This window comes from Leptopilina heterotoma, unplaced genomic scaffold, assembly GCF_015476425.1.
Source record: "Leptopilina heterotoma isolate Lh14 unplaced genomic scaffold, ASM1547642v1 Lhet_14, whole genome shotgun sequence".
Taxonomy (NCBI): domain Eukaryota; kingdom Metazoa; phylum Arthropoda; class Insecta; order Hymenoptera; family Figitidae; genus Leptopilina; species Leptopilina heterotoma.
The window spans coordinates 6,102,527-6,122,114 of NW_025110859.1; the positions used below are offsets into that span (position 1 = coordinate 6,102,527).

A 19,588-nucleotide genomic window follows, 5' to 3' on the forward strand; every position below is an offset into this window, starting at 1 on the left:
GACATTATTCGGTCCATACATACATCTTTCACGCGTCAACACTATACATAACAGCGAACAGGATAACTTTACTTAAACACATTCAACTTAGATTGTACAAGTTAGATTATATCATCAAAGTATAATTTGTTATCAGGAAAGTTATATCTGAGTGTTAAAATTGAGAATAATATTGTCACATCTCTATTAAATGATATCTTCAATTGTTTCAATTTATACGAATATTTTCATGCTATAGACAAGACACAAAATTACAATTTCTCTGAGTAATTACTGTATATAGCAAGATTCAACAGTTCTACTTTCTGAAATCGAAAAGTCCTATAGTCATTCAATTAACTTATTAACAATTCAATTATCTTCAAACTAATAATCAAAGGATCATTAGATCCTCATTAAAAATGTTTTTAATTTTTTTCAGTCATTTTTATAGAAGATTTTAGCAAGTGTTCCGCACTCGTGAATACAAAATTTTATTTGTCAAAAAATTATCACTGTGGAAAATCGGTTTTAAAAATTTTTATTTGAACTAAAATACAATCTGACTTTATATGTAACTTGATGTTCGGGTCCAATAGCTATTCAACGATGTATAAAAGTCTTTAAATCTCTTTCACTGAAAAAACTTCATTTCAGTAAATATAGAAAAGTGGTTCACTCATGAAGACATTCCCCTAATTTTATTTAATCACATGGTATTAAAAATGCAAGCTCCTTTTTTGGATAAAAATCAAGTGTACTTTTCCATTCATTAGAATAAATTCAATTTAGCTATCAACTGCCACAAAAAAAGTGCGAATTTTCCAAGAATTTAATTTGAACCATTTTCAAAATACAATTATTTCTAAAAATTCATGTTATAATGCTTTTAATATTTTTCAATTTTAATTTAAAATTTTAAGTGAAATTCATTTTTTATACAATTTTTAGTAGAAAATTTTTCGAGAATTCAATTATTTGAATGCAAAACTAAATAATTTATTAAAAAATTGAATTTATCTTAAAATCGAATTATTATGAAGAATTTTATCAAAAAATTTTAAAAATAATTAAATTCTTTTGGTGAATTTAAAAAAAATTTAAGAATAAATGCAATTTAAAATCGAATAAAAAATAATTGAAATTATACGATAAGTTTTGTTATTTATGAAAATAATTGAATTCTTGCAACGAATTTTATTTAAAATCTTTTTAAAGAATTGAATTCCTGTGAAGAATTTTATTTGTGAAAATAATTGAATTCCGGAGAAAAATATTATTATTTTTAGAAATAATTAATTTCTTTTGAAGAATTTCATTCAAACTCTTTTTAAACTAATTGAATTTCTCAGAATTTTTAAATATTTTTTGAAAATAATTAAATTCCATCGAAAAATTTCATTAAAAAATTTTAAATAATTGAAATCTAACGAAGAATTTTATTAATTTTTTTTTTTTTAATTGAATCCCTGTGAAGAATATTTTATTTATGAAAAGAATTGAATTCTTGGGAAGAATTTTATTAAATTTTATTAAATAATTGAATATTTTTTAAAATTGAATTTTTATGAAGAATTTTTTCAAAATTTTAAAAAATAATTGAATTCTTTTGGTAAATTTAAAAAAAAATTTAAGAATGAATGCAATTTAAAATTGTATAAAAAATAATTGAAATTCTACGATAAGTTTTGTTATCTATGAAAATAATATTGAATTCTTGCAACGAATTTTATTAAAATAATTTTTAAAGAATTAAATTCCTGTGAAGAATTTTATTTATGAAAATAATTGAATTCCGGAGAAAGATAATATTATTTTTAGAAATAATTAATTTCTTTTGAAGAATTTTATTCAAACTCTTTTTAAATAATTGAATTTCTCAGAATTTTTAAATGCTTTTTGAAAATAATTAATTTTCATTAAAAAATTAAAAATAATTGAAATCTTACAAAGAATTTTATTAATTTTTTTTCCAAATAATTGAATTTCCGTGAAAATGTTTATTTTTGAAGAGAATTGAATTCTTGGAAATAATTTTATTAAAATTTATTAAATTATTGAATACTTCTTAAAATGGAATTATTTTGAAGAATTTTATCAAAATTTTAAAAAATAATTTAATTCTTTCCGTGAATTTTAAACAAAAATTTAAGAATAAATGCAATTTAAAATTGTATAAAAAATAATTGAAATTCTGCGATAAGTTTTGTTATTTATGAAAATAATTGAATTCTTGAAATGAATTTTATAAAAATAATTTTTAAAGAATTGAATTCCAGTGAAGAATTTTATTTGTGAAAATAATTATTGAATTTCGGAGAAAAATATTATTATTTATGAAAATAATTAATTTCTTGTGAATGAAATCTTATTTAAATTATTCTAAATAATTCATTTTTTCAGAATTATTTTTACATTTTTTGAAAATAATTAAATTCCATCGAGAAATTTCATTACAAAATTGAAAATAATTGAAATCTGACAAAGAATTTTATAAATTTTTTTCTAAATATTAAATAATAATATTAATATTAAATATATTAATATTAATATTGAATTCCTGTGAAAAATTTTATTTTTAAAAAGAATTGAATTCGTTGGGAAGAATTTTATTATTTCTTAAATAATTGAATTTCTTCGAAGAATTTTTTTTTTTACGAATATAATTGAATTGTTTCGAAGATTTTTACAAACATTTTTTTTTAGAAAATAATGGAAAAAATTTTACTCGCACAAAAAGGTTCCGTTACATTTATTTACGAATTTCTTTAATTGTAAAACTATTCGAAAACATCAATAATTTTTTTTTAAAATAAATACTTAAATATTATTTTTCCGTAGGAATTAAAATTTTTCAAAACATTCAAATTCAAATCTTATATTAAATTCAATAACTTAAAGGAATGTTTTATAATATTATAATAATTAGAAATGACGGAGTGATAAAATTATTGTTTTATATTATTAGAATATTATTACAGTAACTTTTTTCAAAATTATTTTTATCATTTCAAATCAATTATTATTTTCGACAATTTTTAATTATTTTTTATGAAAATAATTGAATTCTTAAAAAAAATTTTTATTATTTCTGAAAAATAATTGAATTATTGCGAAGGAATTTAGAAAAAAAAATTTGTAAATAATTTGAATTCCTGAGAAATTTTTATTATTTATGAAAATAATTAAATTGTTTGCGTACTATTTTTGGGCATTTGAAATTGATTTGAAAATATGTAATTGAACTTTGACGGGGAAGAATTTTGCTATTTATAAAGATAATTTGGGATTTTGACGAGAATTTTTTTTTTGTAATTTGAAAGATAATTGAATTTTATGAGAAGAATTTTATCATACTCTTGAAAATAATTGAATTTCTGCAATTATTTGTATTTTTTTCAAAATTAGATTTTTTTTAGTGTTTTCAACAAAAATAATCAAAAAAAAAAAAAAAAAATAAAAAAAATTACAAATTTTTAAATTCTATTTTTTTTAAATTGCTAATTCTATCCTAAAAAGTTTTTGTTTTTAGTATTTCAATAGTATTATATGTAAAAATGGGCCAACCGTAAATTTTTGAAGAGCTTTTTTCGAATTGGGTTATGAAAAAGCTTTTTGTTCGCTTATCGGAAAATATAAAAAAAAAAAAATCTCACTGTCTCTTCAGGTGAAATGCGTTATTGTGATATTGACATAAACGGATATTGATTTCAAGTGCATTGAATTGCTTAATAAATACTAAACTTATAAAAGGCACTTTTTAGCTCACTTTTGCGGAAGCAAATTATAACCATTTTTGATATCTATAATCTCTGTTGAACCACGAACGTCTCGTGGGTCGTCGTTTCTATACAATAATTCTGTTAATTGGAATATGGCGCCATGTCAGAGTGCAATTTACTAAGTGCATTCATCATATTTGATCTTTTCCCAACTCTCCCTCTCTCTCTCTCTACTACTTCATCAAACACTTTTTGAATTTTCCATCGTTATTGGTCTGGTTTTAATAAACATGGTCTCTCTCTCTCTCCCTCCGTTATATTTTATCCTTTTCAGAATTAATTTTCCGATAATTCGCAAAATTTTCAACGAGTCATCTTTATTGGAAATTAGAATTCAAAATATATAATATGTATGTATATATAGTTTAAACTATGTCAGCGTACATTTAATTAAACTTGAAATATTTCTAGTTAAAGGCTCTCAGAGCGAAGCTAATTTTAATGCAAAATTTAATTTCATAGTCGCTTTATGATTTGTGAACATTATTTACTACAGCAAGTATTTTGAAACATAGATTTTACACAAGCAGCTTATTTTATATACGCATATAGTAAGCAAATAATATAACAATAAACGTAAAATTAATATAAAATATATTACATTTGCTTGTACTCTGTATAAAGCGTTAATTTAATGCGCATTATTTATTATGTTGGAGATAAAGTTAATGAATTTAGTTTTATTTTCAACTTAATATATTTCATATGAAAAATTGCATGTATTGTAATTAATCTAACAGGAAAAACCAATTTCCAAGGTTTGGGGAGAGTTGATAAAACAACACGAGTTTCAATTTTTTTTCAAGAATTTTTTTTTTTTTTTGAAATTTCAACTTGGAAACATTTTATGTAAAATACTAAATACATATACTTCTTTAGGCTTGTACTTAATTTTGATATATATATTTAGTGTGTAAATGTAGATTATAAATTCTCATGGCGAGGGTGGATTGAAAACTCTGGCAAGTATATATGGGACATATAAAGCTCCTTGTCGGTAACGAACGGATGTGACGTGGGTTTGACGGGGCGTGGCTGTCCTCTCTTTATATATAGTACTACTGTGCTTTGGAAGCCAGCAGCAAACTAGTAAAAAGATTTTCTGAACCGTGAATTACCATGAAATTCTTGTTTCACACACGCGGAAGTTTCTTCCTTCCTTCCTTCCTTCGTTGGTTGCGTTTTCACTCTTCAACGCATACGTTATACTAGTTTGCATTTTGCTTTGTATTGTGTATATGTCAGTGCGACTGCACTCATGCTTATATAGTGCCAAGTTTCCAGTACAATCAATGATTCACCATGTCGTGATAATATACTCACTGCAAGTGCATTTAAATGTAATTTCTCGTTATAATATATAAGTGCCCCAATACGTATACATACTCTAAAATCCAAACCTAACATTTCTTCAAAAGTATTTACATTTAGGGCTCGGATTGTGCGACGTTTTCGACTTTTTCGACTTTTTTCGACTTTTCTAAGGAAATGTAATTTTTTTCTACTTTTTTGTGAAAAAATGCGACTAATCGACTTTTTAACGATTTTTTTTTTAGTAAAATGCTAATAGAATTTAAAAATTTTTTTAAATTTAAAGGAAAAAGTTTGAGTCAAAAAAATTTTCTGTTCCATTTATTTACAAATTTTTTTTCAAATTTTTTGAAAACATCAATAATTCCTTTTTTAAATAAATATTTAATTATTCTTTTTTCATAGGAATTGAAATTCTGCAAAAGATTCAAATTCAAACCTTTTTGAAATTAAACAACTTATAAAAAATTATTATAAAACATGAAGACATTGATTGCTCCGAGTCGAAGACTCGGAGTGATCAATGTCTTCATGTTTTATAATAATTAAAGACGACCGAGTGATAAAATCATTATTTTATATTAAAAGACTTAACAAAAAAAAAAAAATTTTTATCATTTTTTATGAAAATAATTGAATTATTGGAAAGAAATTTATAAAACATTAGTAATTAAATTTTGCAGAAGAATATTGATATTTACAAAGATAATTAAAATTTTGAAGAGAATTTAAAAAAAAAATTGAAAATAATTCAATTTCTGTGAAGAATTTTCTTACTTTTGAAGATAATTGAATTTTGCAAAAAATTTTATCAGAACTTTTGAAAATAATAAAATTTTCGTGATGAATTTCCTTATTCGTGAAGATAATAAAAATTTTATTGAGAAATTTAAAAAAAAATTTTTGAAAATAATTGAATTTCTAGGATGAATTTTATTATTTATAAAGATAATTGAAATTTTTAAAAGAATTTTATTAAAATTCTTTGCAAATAATTGAATTTTAGAGAAGAATTTTATTATTCACAAAGATAATTGAAATTGTAAACAGATTTGTTTTAAAAATGATTAAAAGTAATTGAATTTTGCAGAAGAATTTTAATATTTATAAACATAATTGGAATTTTGAGGATAATTTAAAAGAAAATTTTGAAAATAATTGAATTTCTGTAAAGAATTTTCTTACTTCTGAAGATAATTGAATTTTGCAAAGTATTTTATCAGAACTTTTGAAAATAATTAAATTTCCAGAATGAATTTTATTATTTATGAAGATAATAAAAATTTTAACCAGAAAGATGAATTTTATTATTTATAAAGATAATTGAAATTTTGAACATATTTTTTAAAAATTGTTTAAAAGTAATTGAATTTTGCAGAAGAATTTTGATATTTAAAAAAATAATTCAAATTTTGAGAAGAATTTTAAAAAAATTTTGAAAGTAATTTAATTTCTGCCAAGAAATTTATTACTTTTAAAAATAATTGAATTTCTACGAAGAATTTTATTACTTTTGAAGATAATTGAATTTTGCAAAGAATTTTATCAGAACTGTTGTAAACAATTAAATTTTTATAATGAATTTTATTTATAAAATTTTGACGAAAAATTTAAGAAAAAATTTTTGAATTTAATTGAATTTCTGCGAAGAATTTTATTACTTTTGAAAATAATTGAATATTAGAGAAGAATTTTATTATTTATAAAGATAATTGAAATTTTGACAAGAATTTTATTAAAATTTTTGTTAGATAATTGAATTTCGGAGAAGAATTTTATTATTTATAAAAATAATTGAATTTCTACAAAGAATTTTATTAGTTTGGAAAATAATTGAATTTCTAGGATGAATTTTATTATTTCTAAAGATAATTGAAATTTTGACAAGAATTTTATAAAAATTCTTTGCGAAAAATTGAATTTCAGAGAAGAATTTTATTATTCACAAAGATAATTGAAATTTTGAACAATTTTTTTTTTAATGTTTCAAAGTAATTGAATTTTGCAGAAGAATTTTGATATTTATAAACATAATTGAAATTTTGAGGAGAATTTAAAAAGAAAATTTTGAAAATAATTGAATTTCTGTAAAGAATTTACTTACTTTTGAAGATAATTGAATTTTGCAAAAAATTGTATCAAAACTTTTGAAAATAACAAAATTTCCATGATGAATTTTATTTATAAAATTTTGACGAAAAATTTTAAAAAAATTTTTGAATTTAATTGAATTTCTGCGAAGAATTTTATTACTTTTGAAAATAATTGAATATTAGAGAAGAATTTTATTATTTATAAAGATAATTTAAATTTTGACGAGAATTTTATTAAAATTTTTGTTAAATAATTGAATTTCGAAGAAGAATTATTATTTATAAAAATAATTGACTTTTTAAAGAGAATTTTTAAAAAAATGTTAAAAATACCTAATTAAAATTTTGCTATGAATTTTATTAATTTTTTAAAAATTTTATTCTGGATTTTTTGATATTAATGTATCTGTTGTCGAGAAATGTGATTTTTTTACAATTTTGTGTTTTCTTTTTGTCGTTTTTTTCTAAAATTTCATGCGACGTTTTTCTGACTTTTTCGGAAATTTTATGCGACTTTTCATGACTTTTGTTGTAAATTTATGCGACTAAAGCAACTTTTTTTGAGTCTTAAAGACGATCCGAACCCTGTATTTATTCAAATTGTTTAAAATCTCTTTTTACTAGGCCTCAAGATCCTAAGAAGGTGTCCTTAGCATCACTAAAAAATGTGTTACATTAAAAATATCCTCCAGTTTTTCACAATTGAACTTATTGTTTTGGAATTCCTACATTACGTCTGTTAAAATTTAATTAAACCTTATATTTTAGGCTGAAAGCTCGATTTAAAGTTCGACTCGGGAATTATAAAAGATAAAATGTGATATAAAAGATAGCTTTACATTGAAAAAGTAATGTTAGATGGTATTAAAACCACACGCAACACTTTTTGACACTATACAGAACACCAGAATTGTGTTAAAATAATACTATCTGAAACAACAAAATTTAACACATTTGCTTGTGTAAATAATTTATATAGCTTTAAAAATTTATTTATAACCTTTAACGCTTTAAAAAAAACACTTGAAGAGAATTTTGAATTCTATTTTTATGCTCCTGGCATAAACTAATTAAAGGTATAATAAAGAACTGTAAGCCCTATTTCGAGTTGTTGTCGATAGAATAAAGTGGAACGCACATACTTTTAAAGTAGGCGTAAATCACACTTTGTCGTCTCAAATCAGGATGCACACACTTGCACTTCTATAGAAATCGGAAGTACTTGCACATTATCCACAGGAAAATTCAAGTGCAATTATACTTTTACTCTTTATCCAATGGAATTAGTCGACTCTCGTGGATTTATCGTATACGTATTTTTCTATTCAATATATTCCTCTTACAATATACTCTTGCATATATACGTATCGGTATTAAAATAATTTAAAAATGTCAATTTAATTCTATATTATCAAATAAAAGTTATTGAAGCAATTATTAAAAAATTTGGATTAAAAGTACTTTTATTTAAAATGCCCCAAAGTATATATAAAATTAAAAATTACCTATATTAATCTTCATATTCTTTGATTCATTCTGTTCGCAGTTTGAAGAGTTACTCTCTTAATTTGAATAAGTTAAAAATCATGGTTTTAACTGACAATCAGTGACTGACTTATTTTGCTTCTGAATCACTTAAAAATAGCTGTTTTTAGTGGAAAAATAACTGATTTTCGGTAAAAAAAACTGAAATATTAGTTAAAGTTGACTAATTGAATCAGTCAAAAAAAATTTACTGAAACATCAGTTATTTTTAACTAATTAGTGACTGACTTTTTGCTTCTAAATCTATTATTTTTAACTGATTCATATTTAGAGAGTAGTTTTTGTGTGTGCTTTTGTTTTTTCTTTTTCTTTAAAAAATATTGTATATGACAAATCGAAAATATGCAGATATTTTTTCATGATTTATAATAAAATAATATTACAAATTAGAAAATTTAAAAAAAATTATAATTAACAAATAAAAAAATATACCCATTTTGTTTTTTTATATTTATGCTTTTTTCTATAACAACTTTCGTTTGACTGATCTAAATTATTATGCAAATTATTCTCCTTTTTCTTTTAAAAAATACTAGAAAATTTTAAATTGTTAGAAAATTTTGATTAAGAAGTAGGAAATATACACATTTTATGCATAATTTTTATTTCTCAATAACAATATTGTTTACAAACTCATTTTTTTCTTTTGGAAAGAAAAACATTAGAAATTTCCGTTTCTTAATATTTTTGTAGAAAATTCTCAATTTTCATAAGGCGATAAATTTGCATCAATTCTATTTCTTAATTTCAATTGTTTTAATAAAATTCAAAGTTTTTTAAAAATAATGAAAAAAAAATGTTTAAAAATTGAAATTGTCAATTAGAAAATTTAATTAAATATGAAACTGAAAATTTTTGAATTTTTAGAAAATAAAGGAAAAAATTTTATTGAAAAAAATGTTCTGAACTTTATTTACAAATATTTTTAATTGTAAAATTATTCAAAATAATAATTTCTTTTTTAAATATTTTAAATATTTAAATAATATTATTTTTCCATAGGAATTAAGATTTTCAGAAATTTCAAATTCAAATTCATTTTCAAATAAATTTTTATTAGAAAATTATACGAGAATTCAATTATTTAAGTGCAAAAGTAAATTATTTATTGAATAATTGAATGATTTTTAAAATATAATTCTTATAAAGAATTTTATTAACAAATTTTTAAATAACTGAATTCTTTTGATGAATTTGAATAAAAATTTTTAGAATAGATACAGTTTTCATAGAATTCGATTAAAATTTGTATTAAAAATAATTGAAATTCTGCGATGAGTTTTACAATTTCTGAAAATAATTGAATTATTCATTGAGAAAAAGCTTATAAAAAATTTGTAAATATTTAAAATGCTTTGAAATTTTTATTATTTATGAAAATAATTAAATGTTTGCGAACAATTTTATTAAAATTATTTTTGAAATACAAATTGAATTCTTTTGGGTAATTTTATTAAAATAGTAGATATTGAAAGTCATTGAAAAAAGGAAAATTTTTGAAAGTAATTGAAATTTTGACAAGAATTTTTAAAAAATTTTTTTAAATAATTGAAATTTTGACAAGAATTTTAAAAAAATTTTTAAAAATAATTGAAATTTTGACAAGAATTTTATTTAAGTTTTTAAAAATAATTAAATTTTGAAGAAGAATTTTTTTATTTATAAAGATAAAATAATTGGGATTTTGTCGAGATTTTTTTGTAAATTAAATAAAAAATTATTCGAAAACAATAATTTATTTTTTTAATATTTAATTATTATTATTTTTCCAAAGGAAATAAGACTTTCAAAAATTTTTGAAATTAAACAACTTATAAAAAATTGTTATAAAACATGAAGAAATCGAACGATTTCTTCATGTTTTATAATAATTAAAGAGAATCGTGTGTTAAAATCATTATTTTATATTGTAAGAATATTGTTACTGTAACTTCTTAAAAATTATTTTCATATTCTATTATTATCTAAAATTTAAACTAAAATTTAATTTCAAATCAATTTTTATTATAGAAAATTCTATACGAGAATTCAATTATTTGAATACAAAAGTAAATTATTTATTGAATAATTGAATTTTTCCTAAAATTTAATTCTTATAAAGAATTTTATTAACAATTTTCTAAATAATTGAATTCTTTTCACGAATTTGAATAAAAATTTTTATAGTTATACATTTTTCAAGAAATTTGATTAAAATTGTATTAAAAATAATTGAAATTCCGCGTTGAGTTTTATTATTTCTGAAAATAATTGAATTACTGAGAAGAGACTTATAAAAAATTTGTAAATATTTGAATTTCTGTGAAATTTTTATTATTTATGAAAATATTTAAATGTTTGCGTACAATTTTATTAAAATTGTTTTTCAATAATTGAATTCTTTTGGGTAATTTTATTAAAATAGTAGATATTCAAAATCATTGAAATTAGAAAAATGCATTTTATTTTTGAAAATAATTGAAATTTTGATAAGAGTTTTATTAAAAGTTTTGAAATTAATTGAATTTTGAAGAAGAATTTTTTTTTGTTTTTAAATATAATAATAGAGATTTTGTCAAAAATTTCTTGTAAATTTTAAAAATAATTGAATTTTGTGATAAGAATTTTATTACTTTTGAAATATAATTGAATTTCTTCTTTATTTGTAACTTCTTCAAAATTCAATTTTTTCTAAGTGTTTTTAATTAAAATTCTTCTTTAAATCAATTATTTTTAATAATTAATTAAACATATATATTGACAAAAATTTACCTAATTTTAGATGATTTTGAATTATCAAAGTTTTTCAAAAATCTACTTATGTTCATTATTTTTAATTTAGAATTTTTTTAAATTCATTCAACATTGAAATTTTCGAAAATTTCAATTTGAAACCGTTGGAAATTCATTTACTTATGAAAATTGTAAAGGCAACTTTTTTGAAATTGAATTGGTTTTGAAATATTTCAACTCCTATGCATTTAATTAAAAGAGATGAATCAAATTTAAAAACATTGATTTGAACCAATTTGGAATTTTGGAAATTAGAAAGTTTCTCATGTATGGGGATCGTTGAGCAAATTCCAGGTGAAATTCCAGAGATAATAGTTTAGCCAAGTAGAAGAGTGAAGAGTCAAAATGGTTGAATTTCCATAAAATCGATACTTGTAATAGCAACCGGTGCTTGATTTCATTGAATCGATCTAGAGAGGATGGCTTAACTATATATATATACTGAGTGCAATTTGACCTGCATCCTCTCGTCTTTTTCCTTCATATATTCAACGTGCGAAGAGAGTTTCTCTAGCAGTGTGGCTCCAAGCCAAAATCACCATCGTACTTGCCGAAATTAATTCGCAACTGCAGCTGCAGCTGGATGGGACGAGTCTAAGGACAAAGAGAGAGTGAGAGAGAGAGAGAGTGAGCGTTCTCTCATAACTTCACAAGATCCTCTTTGTGCAACCAACACAGAAATAGATCACGTATACTGGATTATCCTCGACTCCCATCAACTTCTGAGTCACTCTGTTGCTTTGGAACTCTCGAGACCGAGTTGTTAAGAACACACACAAAAAAGAATTACGGAGGAGTCATTCATCGGCTCAAACTGGAATGAAGGTGATTTTACGAAAAGCTTTTTTTCGCTTTAGCTACTTGTTTCGTTTTTTGCTCTCTAAATACAAAAAAGAGACATGAAAACAATGCGAAGAAATTAATAAAAAAAAAAAAATTAATAAAAAAAAGATAATAGAAAATTGATTAAAAAGAAGAAATTACCAAGGTTGATATTTTTTGAAGCTACTACGAATTGACATCGAATCGATTGAAAGCATTTAATGAAATAAATCTGCTTTCAAATTATTAATGTATTATGTTTCACCTACAGTAGAGTAATTCTAAATAATAAAGTAGAAATCTCGAATGAAATGAAAGAAAAAGTTAGACCAATGAAAGAAGAGAAGGATAAGAAGAAAAAGATTTAAAATCTGAAGAGAGCAGGAATGAAGCGAAGGAAAAGAAAAAAGACAAGTTACTCTTTTCGAAGGCATCACCGGATGTTTCTCAAGAATGATTAGACACACTTTGTGGTTCTGGTGTCACTTATCAAAGCAGTTATACTAATACTGCTACGTCAAGCTAGCAGTACTGCTTTTGTTATTCAAAACTAGCAGTCGATAATGTTACAAAAGTTTTACTTCAAACTCAAACAGTTGAGAACAATTGACCCAAATGAAAAGCAATTATACCAATCGCTTAATGCTAAGAGACTATTTTTTAAGAAATAAATTACAAATATTTTATACATTGTACACATGTATATGCAATATTTTCGTAAAAGTATGTCAGGTGAAAGATAAACTAATAATAATAGTCAATAGTAGTAGAAAAAACAGTTAATTTCCATCCATGTGACTTTTGAACGCATGTTAAATAATAAATACCAAGTGAAGAAACGAAATATTTCCAAGTAGACTTTAGAAAATAATTGAAAATTATAAAAAAAACAGAATAGGAAATTTTTCTTTATATCTCACCTAAAAAAATTAACTAATATTGAATGTAAATAATAAATATACAGTTCGTATTTCAAAACTCTTAGAAGATTGTGGTTGACCTTTGTTAGTGGAAATATTCAAGGTAAACTTCTATTGGCGATTGTGATTTAAATTACACAGACAGAAGTGATTCAAACGTAAAGAAAATTAGTAGTTGTCCACCTTATGATTTGAGATTCTATTACCGGGCGATAAAAAGATCGTTTTAAAATTTATTTCATACATATGAATGTCTTCAAACTTTAATCCTCTTTAAAGCGTCTTTTACATTATACGTCATTGACAAAGCTTTCTCGTAAATATAAAAGTGGTAGCATTAGAAAAAAAAACCTTTATAATTTTTCAAAATTAGTCATAAATTACTGAATTCAACATTCGAAACATTCTATTTTCCTGCAAACTTAAATTAATATTTTTCATAAATAGTTTTTAAAGAAAATTTATTCAGATTCATTCCAATAATATCAATTATATGTTATTTCTGTTGCAACTTCAATTGGTAAAAACGTGTCAGAAATGTTTATTTAATAAAAAAAAAAATTCAATTTTTAGAATTCATAAGAAAATTCTAAATTTTTGTGTCTTTTTTTTATTCATAAACTAAAATTATCACGAATTCTAATTTCTAATACAAAAACCTTAAATTTTTTCAATCTCTGAGAAAAATTTCTCATTAAATAACCTTAAATCTTGAACAACTATATCAAAAAATAAATAAATTCTTTAATGAATAATTTTACTTAAATATTTCGAAACTAATTCAATTTCAAAAGAGTTGCGTTTACAATTTTCATTATGTAAATTAATTTCAAACGGTTTCAAATTGAAATTTTCGAAAATTTCAATGTTGAATGAATTTAAAAAAATTCTAAATTAAAAATAATGAACATAAGTAGATTTTTGAAGAACTTTGATAATTCAAAATCATCTAAAATTAGGTAAATTTTTGTCAATATATGTTTAATTAATTATTAAAAATAATTGATTGAAAGAAGAATTTTAATTAAAAACACTTAAAAAAATTGAATTTTGAAGAAGTTACAAATAAAGAAATTCAATTATATTTCAAAAGTGATAAAATTCTTATCACAAAATTCAATTATGTTCAAAATTTACAAGAAATTCTCGACAAAATCCCTATTATTATATTTAAAAACAAAAAAAAATTCTTCTTCAAAATTCAATTAATTTCAAAACTTTGAATAAAACTCTTGTCAAAATTTCAATTATTTTCAAAAACAAAATGCATTTTTCTAATTTCAATAATTTTTAATATCCACTATTGTCATAAAATTATCCAAAAGAATTCAATTATTAAAAAACAATTTTAATAAAATTGTACGCAAACATTTAAATATTTTCATAAATAATAAAAATTTCACAGAAATTCAAATATTTACAAATTTTTTATAAGTTTCTTCTCAGTAATTCAATTATTTTCAGAAATAATAAAACTCAACGCGGAATTTCAATTATTTTTAATACAATTTTAATCAAATTTCTTGAAATTTCTTGAAAAATGTAACTATAAAAATTTTTATTCAAATTCGTCAAAAGAATTCAATTATTTAAAAATTTGTTAATAAAATTCTTTATAAGAATTAAATTTAAAGAATCATTCAATTATTCAATAAATAATTTACTTTTGTATTTAAATAAATGAATTCTCGTAGAATTTTCTAATAAAAATTGAATCAAAAATGAATTTTAGTTAAAATTTTAGATAATTAAAAATGAAGATAATTTTTAAAAAGTTATAGTAACAATATTCTTATAATATAAAATAATGATTTTAACACTCGATCCTCTTTAATTATTATAAGTTGTTTAATTTCAAAAATTTTTGAATTTGGAATTTTTGAAAATCTTAATTCCTATGGAAAAATAATAATAATAATTAAATATTTAAAATATTTAAAAAAGAAATGATTTTTTTTGAATAATTTTACAATTAAAGATATTCGTAAATAATAAAAATTTCCCAGGAATTCAAATATTTACAAATTTTTTATAAGTTTCTTCTCAGTAAGTCAATTATTTTCAGAAATAATAAAACTCAACACAGAATTTCAATTATTTAAAAAATTTGTTAATACAATTATTTATAAGAATTAAATTTTAAGAAACATTCAATTATTCAATTTACTTTTGTATTTAAATAATTGAATTCTCATAGAATTTGCTAATAAAAATTGAATTAAAAATTAATTTAAGTTAAAATTTTAGATAATTGAATATGAAGATAATTTTGACAAAGTTACAGTAACAATATTCTTATAATATATTAATGATTTTAACACTCGATCATCCTCTTTAATTATTATAAAACATGAAGAAATCGATCACATCGTTTTCTTTATGTTTTATAACAATATTTTTAAAGTTGATTAATTTGAAAAAGGTTTGAATTTCAAATTTTTTAATATCCTTATTTCCTCTATGGAATGGAAGGAAAAATAATAATAATTAAATATTTAAAATATTTAAAAATTAAATTATTGTTTTTGAATAATTTTACAATTAAAGATATTCGTAAATAAATTTAACAGAACATTTTTTTCAATAAAATTTTTTCCTTTATTTTCTAAAAATTCAAAAATTTTCAGTTTCACATTCAATTAAATTTTCTAATTGACAAATATAATTTATAAACATTTTTTTCCTTTATTTTTAAAAAACTTTCAATTTTATTAAAACAATTGAAATTAAGAAATAGAATTGATGCAAATTATTTCCTTATGAAAATTGAGAATTTTTTACAAAAATATTAAGAGACGGGAATATTTAATGTTTTACTTTCCAAAAGAAACAAATGAGTTTGTAAACAATATTTTTATTGAGAAATAAAAATTATGCATAAAATGGGTATATTTCCTTCTTCTTAATCAAAATTTTTTAACAATTAATTTTCTAGTATTTTTTATAAATAAGAAGAAGAATAATTATAATTTATATCAGTCAAACGAAATTTGTTACAGAAAAAGCATATAACAAACAAAATGGTTATATTTTTTATTTGTTAATCATAATTTTTTGTAAATTTTCTAATTTGTAATATTATTTCATTATAAATCATGAAAAACTACCTGCATATTTTCGATTTGTCATACAATATTTTTTAAAGATAAAAAAAGCATACACAGAAACTAACTTCAAACTGCGGAGAGCGGACAGAATGAATGAAAGAATACGGAGATTAATATATGTGACGCGACACGAAAAAAGGGATGACCTATTGCTAATAAAATTGATTAATAGTCTAAATTTTAAGAAGAATTCAAAAAAAAAATTCAAAATCGAAATGAAAATTATTATCCCCAGATTAAATTAAAAGACACGGTCTCGACGATACTCGATCGATATACGATACTTTTTAAAAAAAAAAAACCTCTAATAGACGTTCACTAATGGAACTTGAAACTTGGACGAAGATTACGACCTCGTTCTGTTGACAATCTGACAACGATGAAATCCGACAAGTGAGAAAATCAGTAGAGAAAGAAAGGTTCAATAAAGAAAAAAAAAAGATGAAGAGAGAAAGTGCACATGAGACACGAGAGAGGGTGTGAGAGCTTTTCTTAGACGTGTTCGTGTGGTCTAACGTTCGGGGAATTAGAGGATTAGAGATTTAAGTCCTCTCTTCTCTCTGCGGCTTATACATACATAGGTTTACACATACCCTGAGATAACTGAACGTCCAGTGAGTGAACTTTCCTAAGTAAAGAGAGAAATGAAATGAAGGACAAAAACACAAATGGGTGTGAAGAAGTAGCTCGTCTCAACATTGACGGTAATAGCTGCTCAACCAATATCGCGAGCACATCAGTATCACACAATCTTTTATCCAATTTTGTGCTCAATCAGACTCTACCAAGAGAAGAAAAACGTACCTAATCCATAATCGATCAAAAAGATAAAAAGTTTCATAGGAAAGAATAACCCATTTCAATCTTTGACAAAGAAATGTATCCGCACTCTGGGATTTACGTTAATGAATTTCGTTTTATCATTGAAAAATAGAATAATAGGAAGCTTCTCCATTATTACATTTTATTATATATATTATTCTGTAATTAAAAATTACGATAATTATTTATACGAGTTTATAATTTCTAAAGAACGAAATCGTGAAAAAACAATTTTTTGTTTGAAAACAGCACACACCGGATAGCATCTAAATTGAGAGCATTGTGCTCCAAATATAAACTGTACAGTAAAAGCTTTCCGGTTCAGCCCTAAATGTTTATTTCGAACTCTCCCGTCTACTCATGAAGGGGGAAAAAAAAGGAAAGTAAAATAATTAAGCTGCATTCCTTTCTCCAAATGGGAAGGGAGAATGGAGGAGAAAATTGTTTCCTCAATGCCTAAAAAAGAAGCGTTTTACGAATTTCAGTTGGTAATGTAATTTTTCATTAATAAGTAAATCAGTCTCTAATTAGAGACTTCGCGATAGGCAAATTCCTCGTAAGTGGAGTCGAGCTTAAATGTTCCCATTAGCCGCGGCGGTTTTGCGAAACTATAAATAAGCAATCCAGCTGAAAGTCATTACCGGAAGTGCCCTCAGTGATGTCCTCTCCTCCTATTTTCAACTTCGACCCCTCCCACACCACCTTCACTCTGCTTGCTAAACTAATTAAATGATTCATCTCGAGTTAAATGCATTACCAGCAGCGACATTTCCGAGACGACCTTGAAATAATTATCACACTGCGCATTACAATTGCAAATTAAATATGACAAATTGCTGGAATGTTTTATATAATGTGTGCTTCAAACAAGTTTTTAATATTTAATTATTTACATGCTACAAATCTGCTCTTCGTATAAATTTATAAACTAAATTTACGTTTCGCTAAAATTTATTAACAAAACTTAATTTTTATTATGTGAATTAAAAGAAAAAACAGAAAGAAGTTTTTTAATCTGAATAAGAAAAGGATATGAAATGTCTATCCCATACAGTTGAATCGTGACTAAAAGAATGTTAATGATAATTTGAAGCAACTTGGTAATAAGAATTCAAATGGTACTAAAGGCGTAACTTGAGAAAGTGGAAGGAGCGCGGAGAGAAGTTGCTCTTGTATATGAGAGTATCAGACCTCGCCACTCGAAACAATGGACATTACGCTAGGTTGCCAGGCACATTTAATTATGCGCTTTGATGCGTGCAAGGATTGCACTTACTGAAGGTCGGAATGGCAACATTGCCTGTGTGCCGAAAGGGAACCATCTCGGTCGACTTCTCTCTCTCTCTCTTTCTCTCTTTACTGCTGACGCTCTTCCTAAATCGTGTCACGTAACGTGGTTCGTTTTTTGTAAAGAGCGGAAGAAGCAGCCAAAGGGGTTTACCATTTTGCTTTTCGCGAGAGATCGAAGCTTCTCGCGCATGAAGAGAAACTTTTATTACTTCTATTTTTCACTCGTTCGTGAAACGTCCACCGACTTGAAATTACGTCCTCTCGTCGAAGCGTCTCTCCGAGAGACTGCCTTGCATTAACAACCACACATTTTTTTTTCCCCAATAATTATCTGAATTGGAAAAAGTGATCCAATAAACATTTTATCCCTTTAGAGTAATTAATAAAAGAGTATAATTGATTCCCAGTATTTCTACTAAATAATTTTCACAACAAGTTAATTAAGCAAAATGATAACAGTTTAAATGTTAAATGATTTAAATAAAGTAAAACAATTTTTCCGTGTTTCAGGATGTCGATCTACTCGAAGGAACAATTCCAGAGGATACAATGGAGGTCGAAGTGTCACACTGTCGTGAATTAAGAATTCAAACCGGAGCCTTTACTGGCGGTACACAATTGAAGCGTGTCCACGTTTCGGGAATTTACACAGTTGTTGCCAATCGACAGGCATTTCAAAATTTATCAGCTCCAAATCCATTATTGGAAGTATCGGAATGTAATCGAGTGATACTCGAGAGTCATGCTTTCAAAAATACGAAGGGTCCCCTAAGCGTTTCCATTTCCAGATGTCGACACGTCACAATAAAGCCCAGTGCATTTTCCTGGCTTCTACAAATTACCGTCCGTGAAGTTCCCAATTTGGAACTCTCCAGCAACGCCTTTAAATTCGAGACACCACAACATGGACGTCATGGACCAGCGACCAAGGTGCGTTTTCCTCATTACAGTAATTATACACTACGAACAGGTGGAAATTTTTTCTTCCCCAAAAAACAGGTGGTAGATTATTTTAAAATGATAGGCTAACAAACCGGTTTTTGGCTGTAAACGCAAGCAGAACCGATGAATGTTTTCTTTTATCCTTAGTAAGAAAGCGCTATTGCAACTCGCAATAAAAATTAAGAATATTATTCTAATTTGTC

General features: G+C 23.6%; 2 protein-coding genes across 4 annotated transcripts in view; one reads left to right on the top strand and one right to left on the bottom strand.

The window, feature by feature from the left end:
• Window positions 1–19,588, bottom strand: part of LOC122497957 (E3 ubiquitin-protein ligase MYCBP2) — a 292,773-nt gene that overhangs the window by 60,030 nt on the left and 213,155 nt on the right. The gene's annotated exons all lie outside the window — the stretch shown is intronic.
• Window positions 1–19,588, top strand: part of LOC122497959 — a 41,166-nt gene that overhangs the window by 17,656 nt on the left and 3,922 nt on the right. Inside the window, exon 2 of the mRNA XM_043605401.1 lies at window positions 18,954–19,373. Coding sequence (XP_043461336.1) covers window positions 18,954–19,373 — 420 coding nt within the window. The remainder of the gene's footprint in view (window positions 1–18,953; window positions 19,374–19,588) is intronic.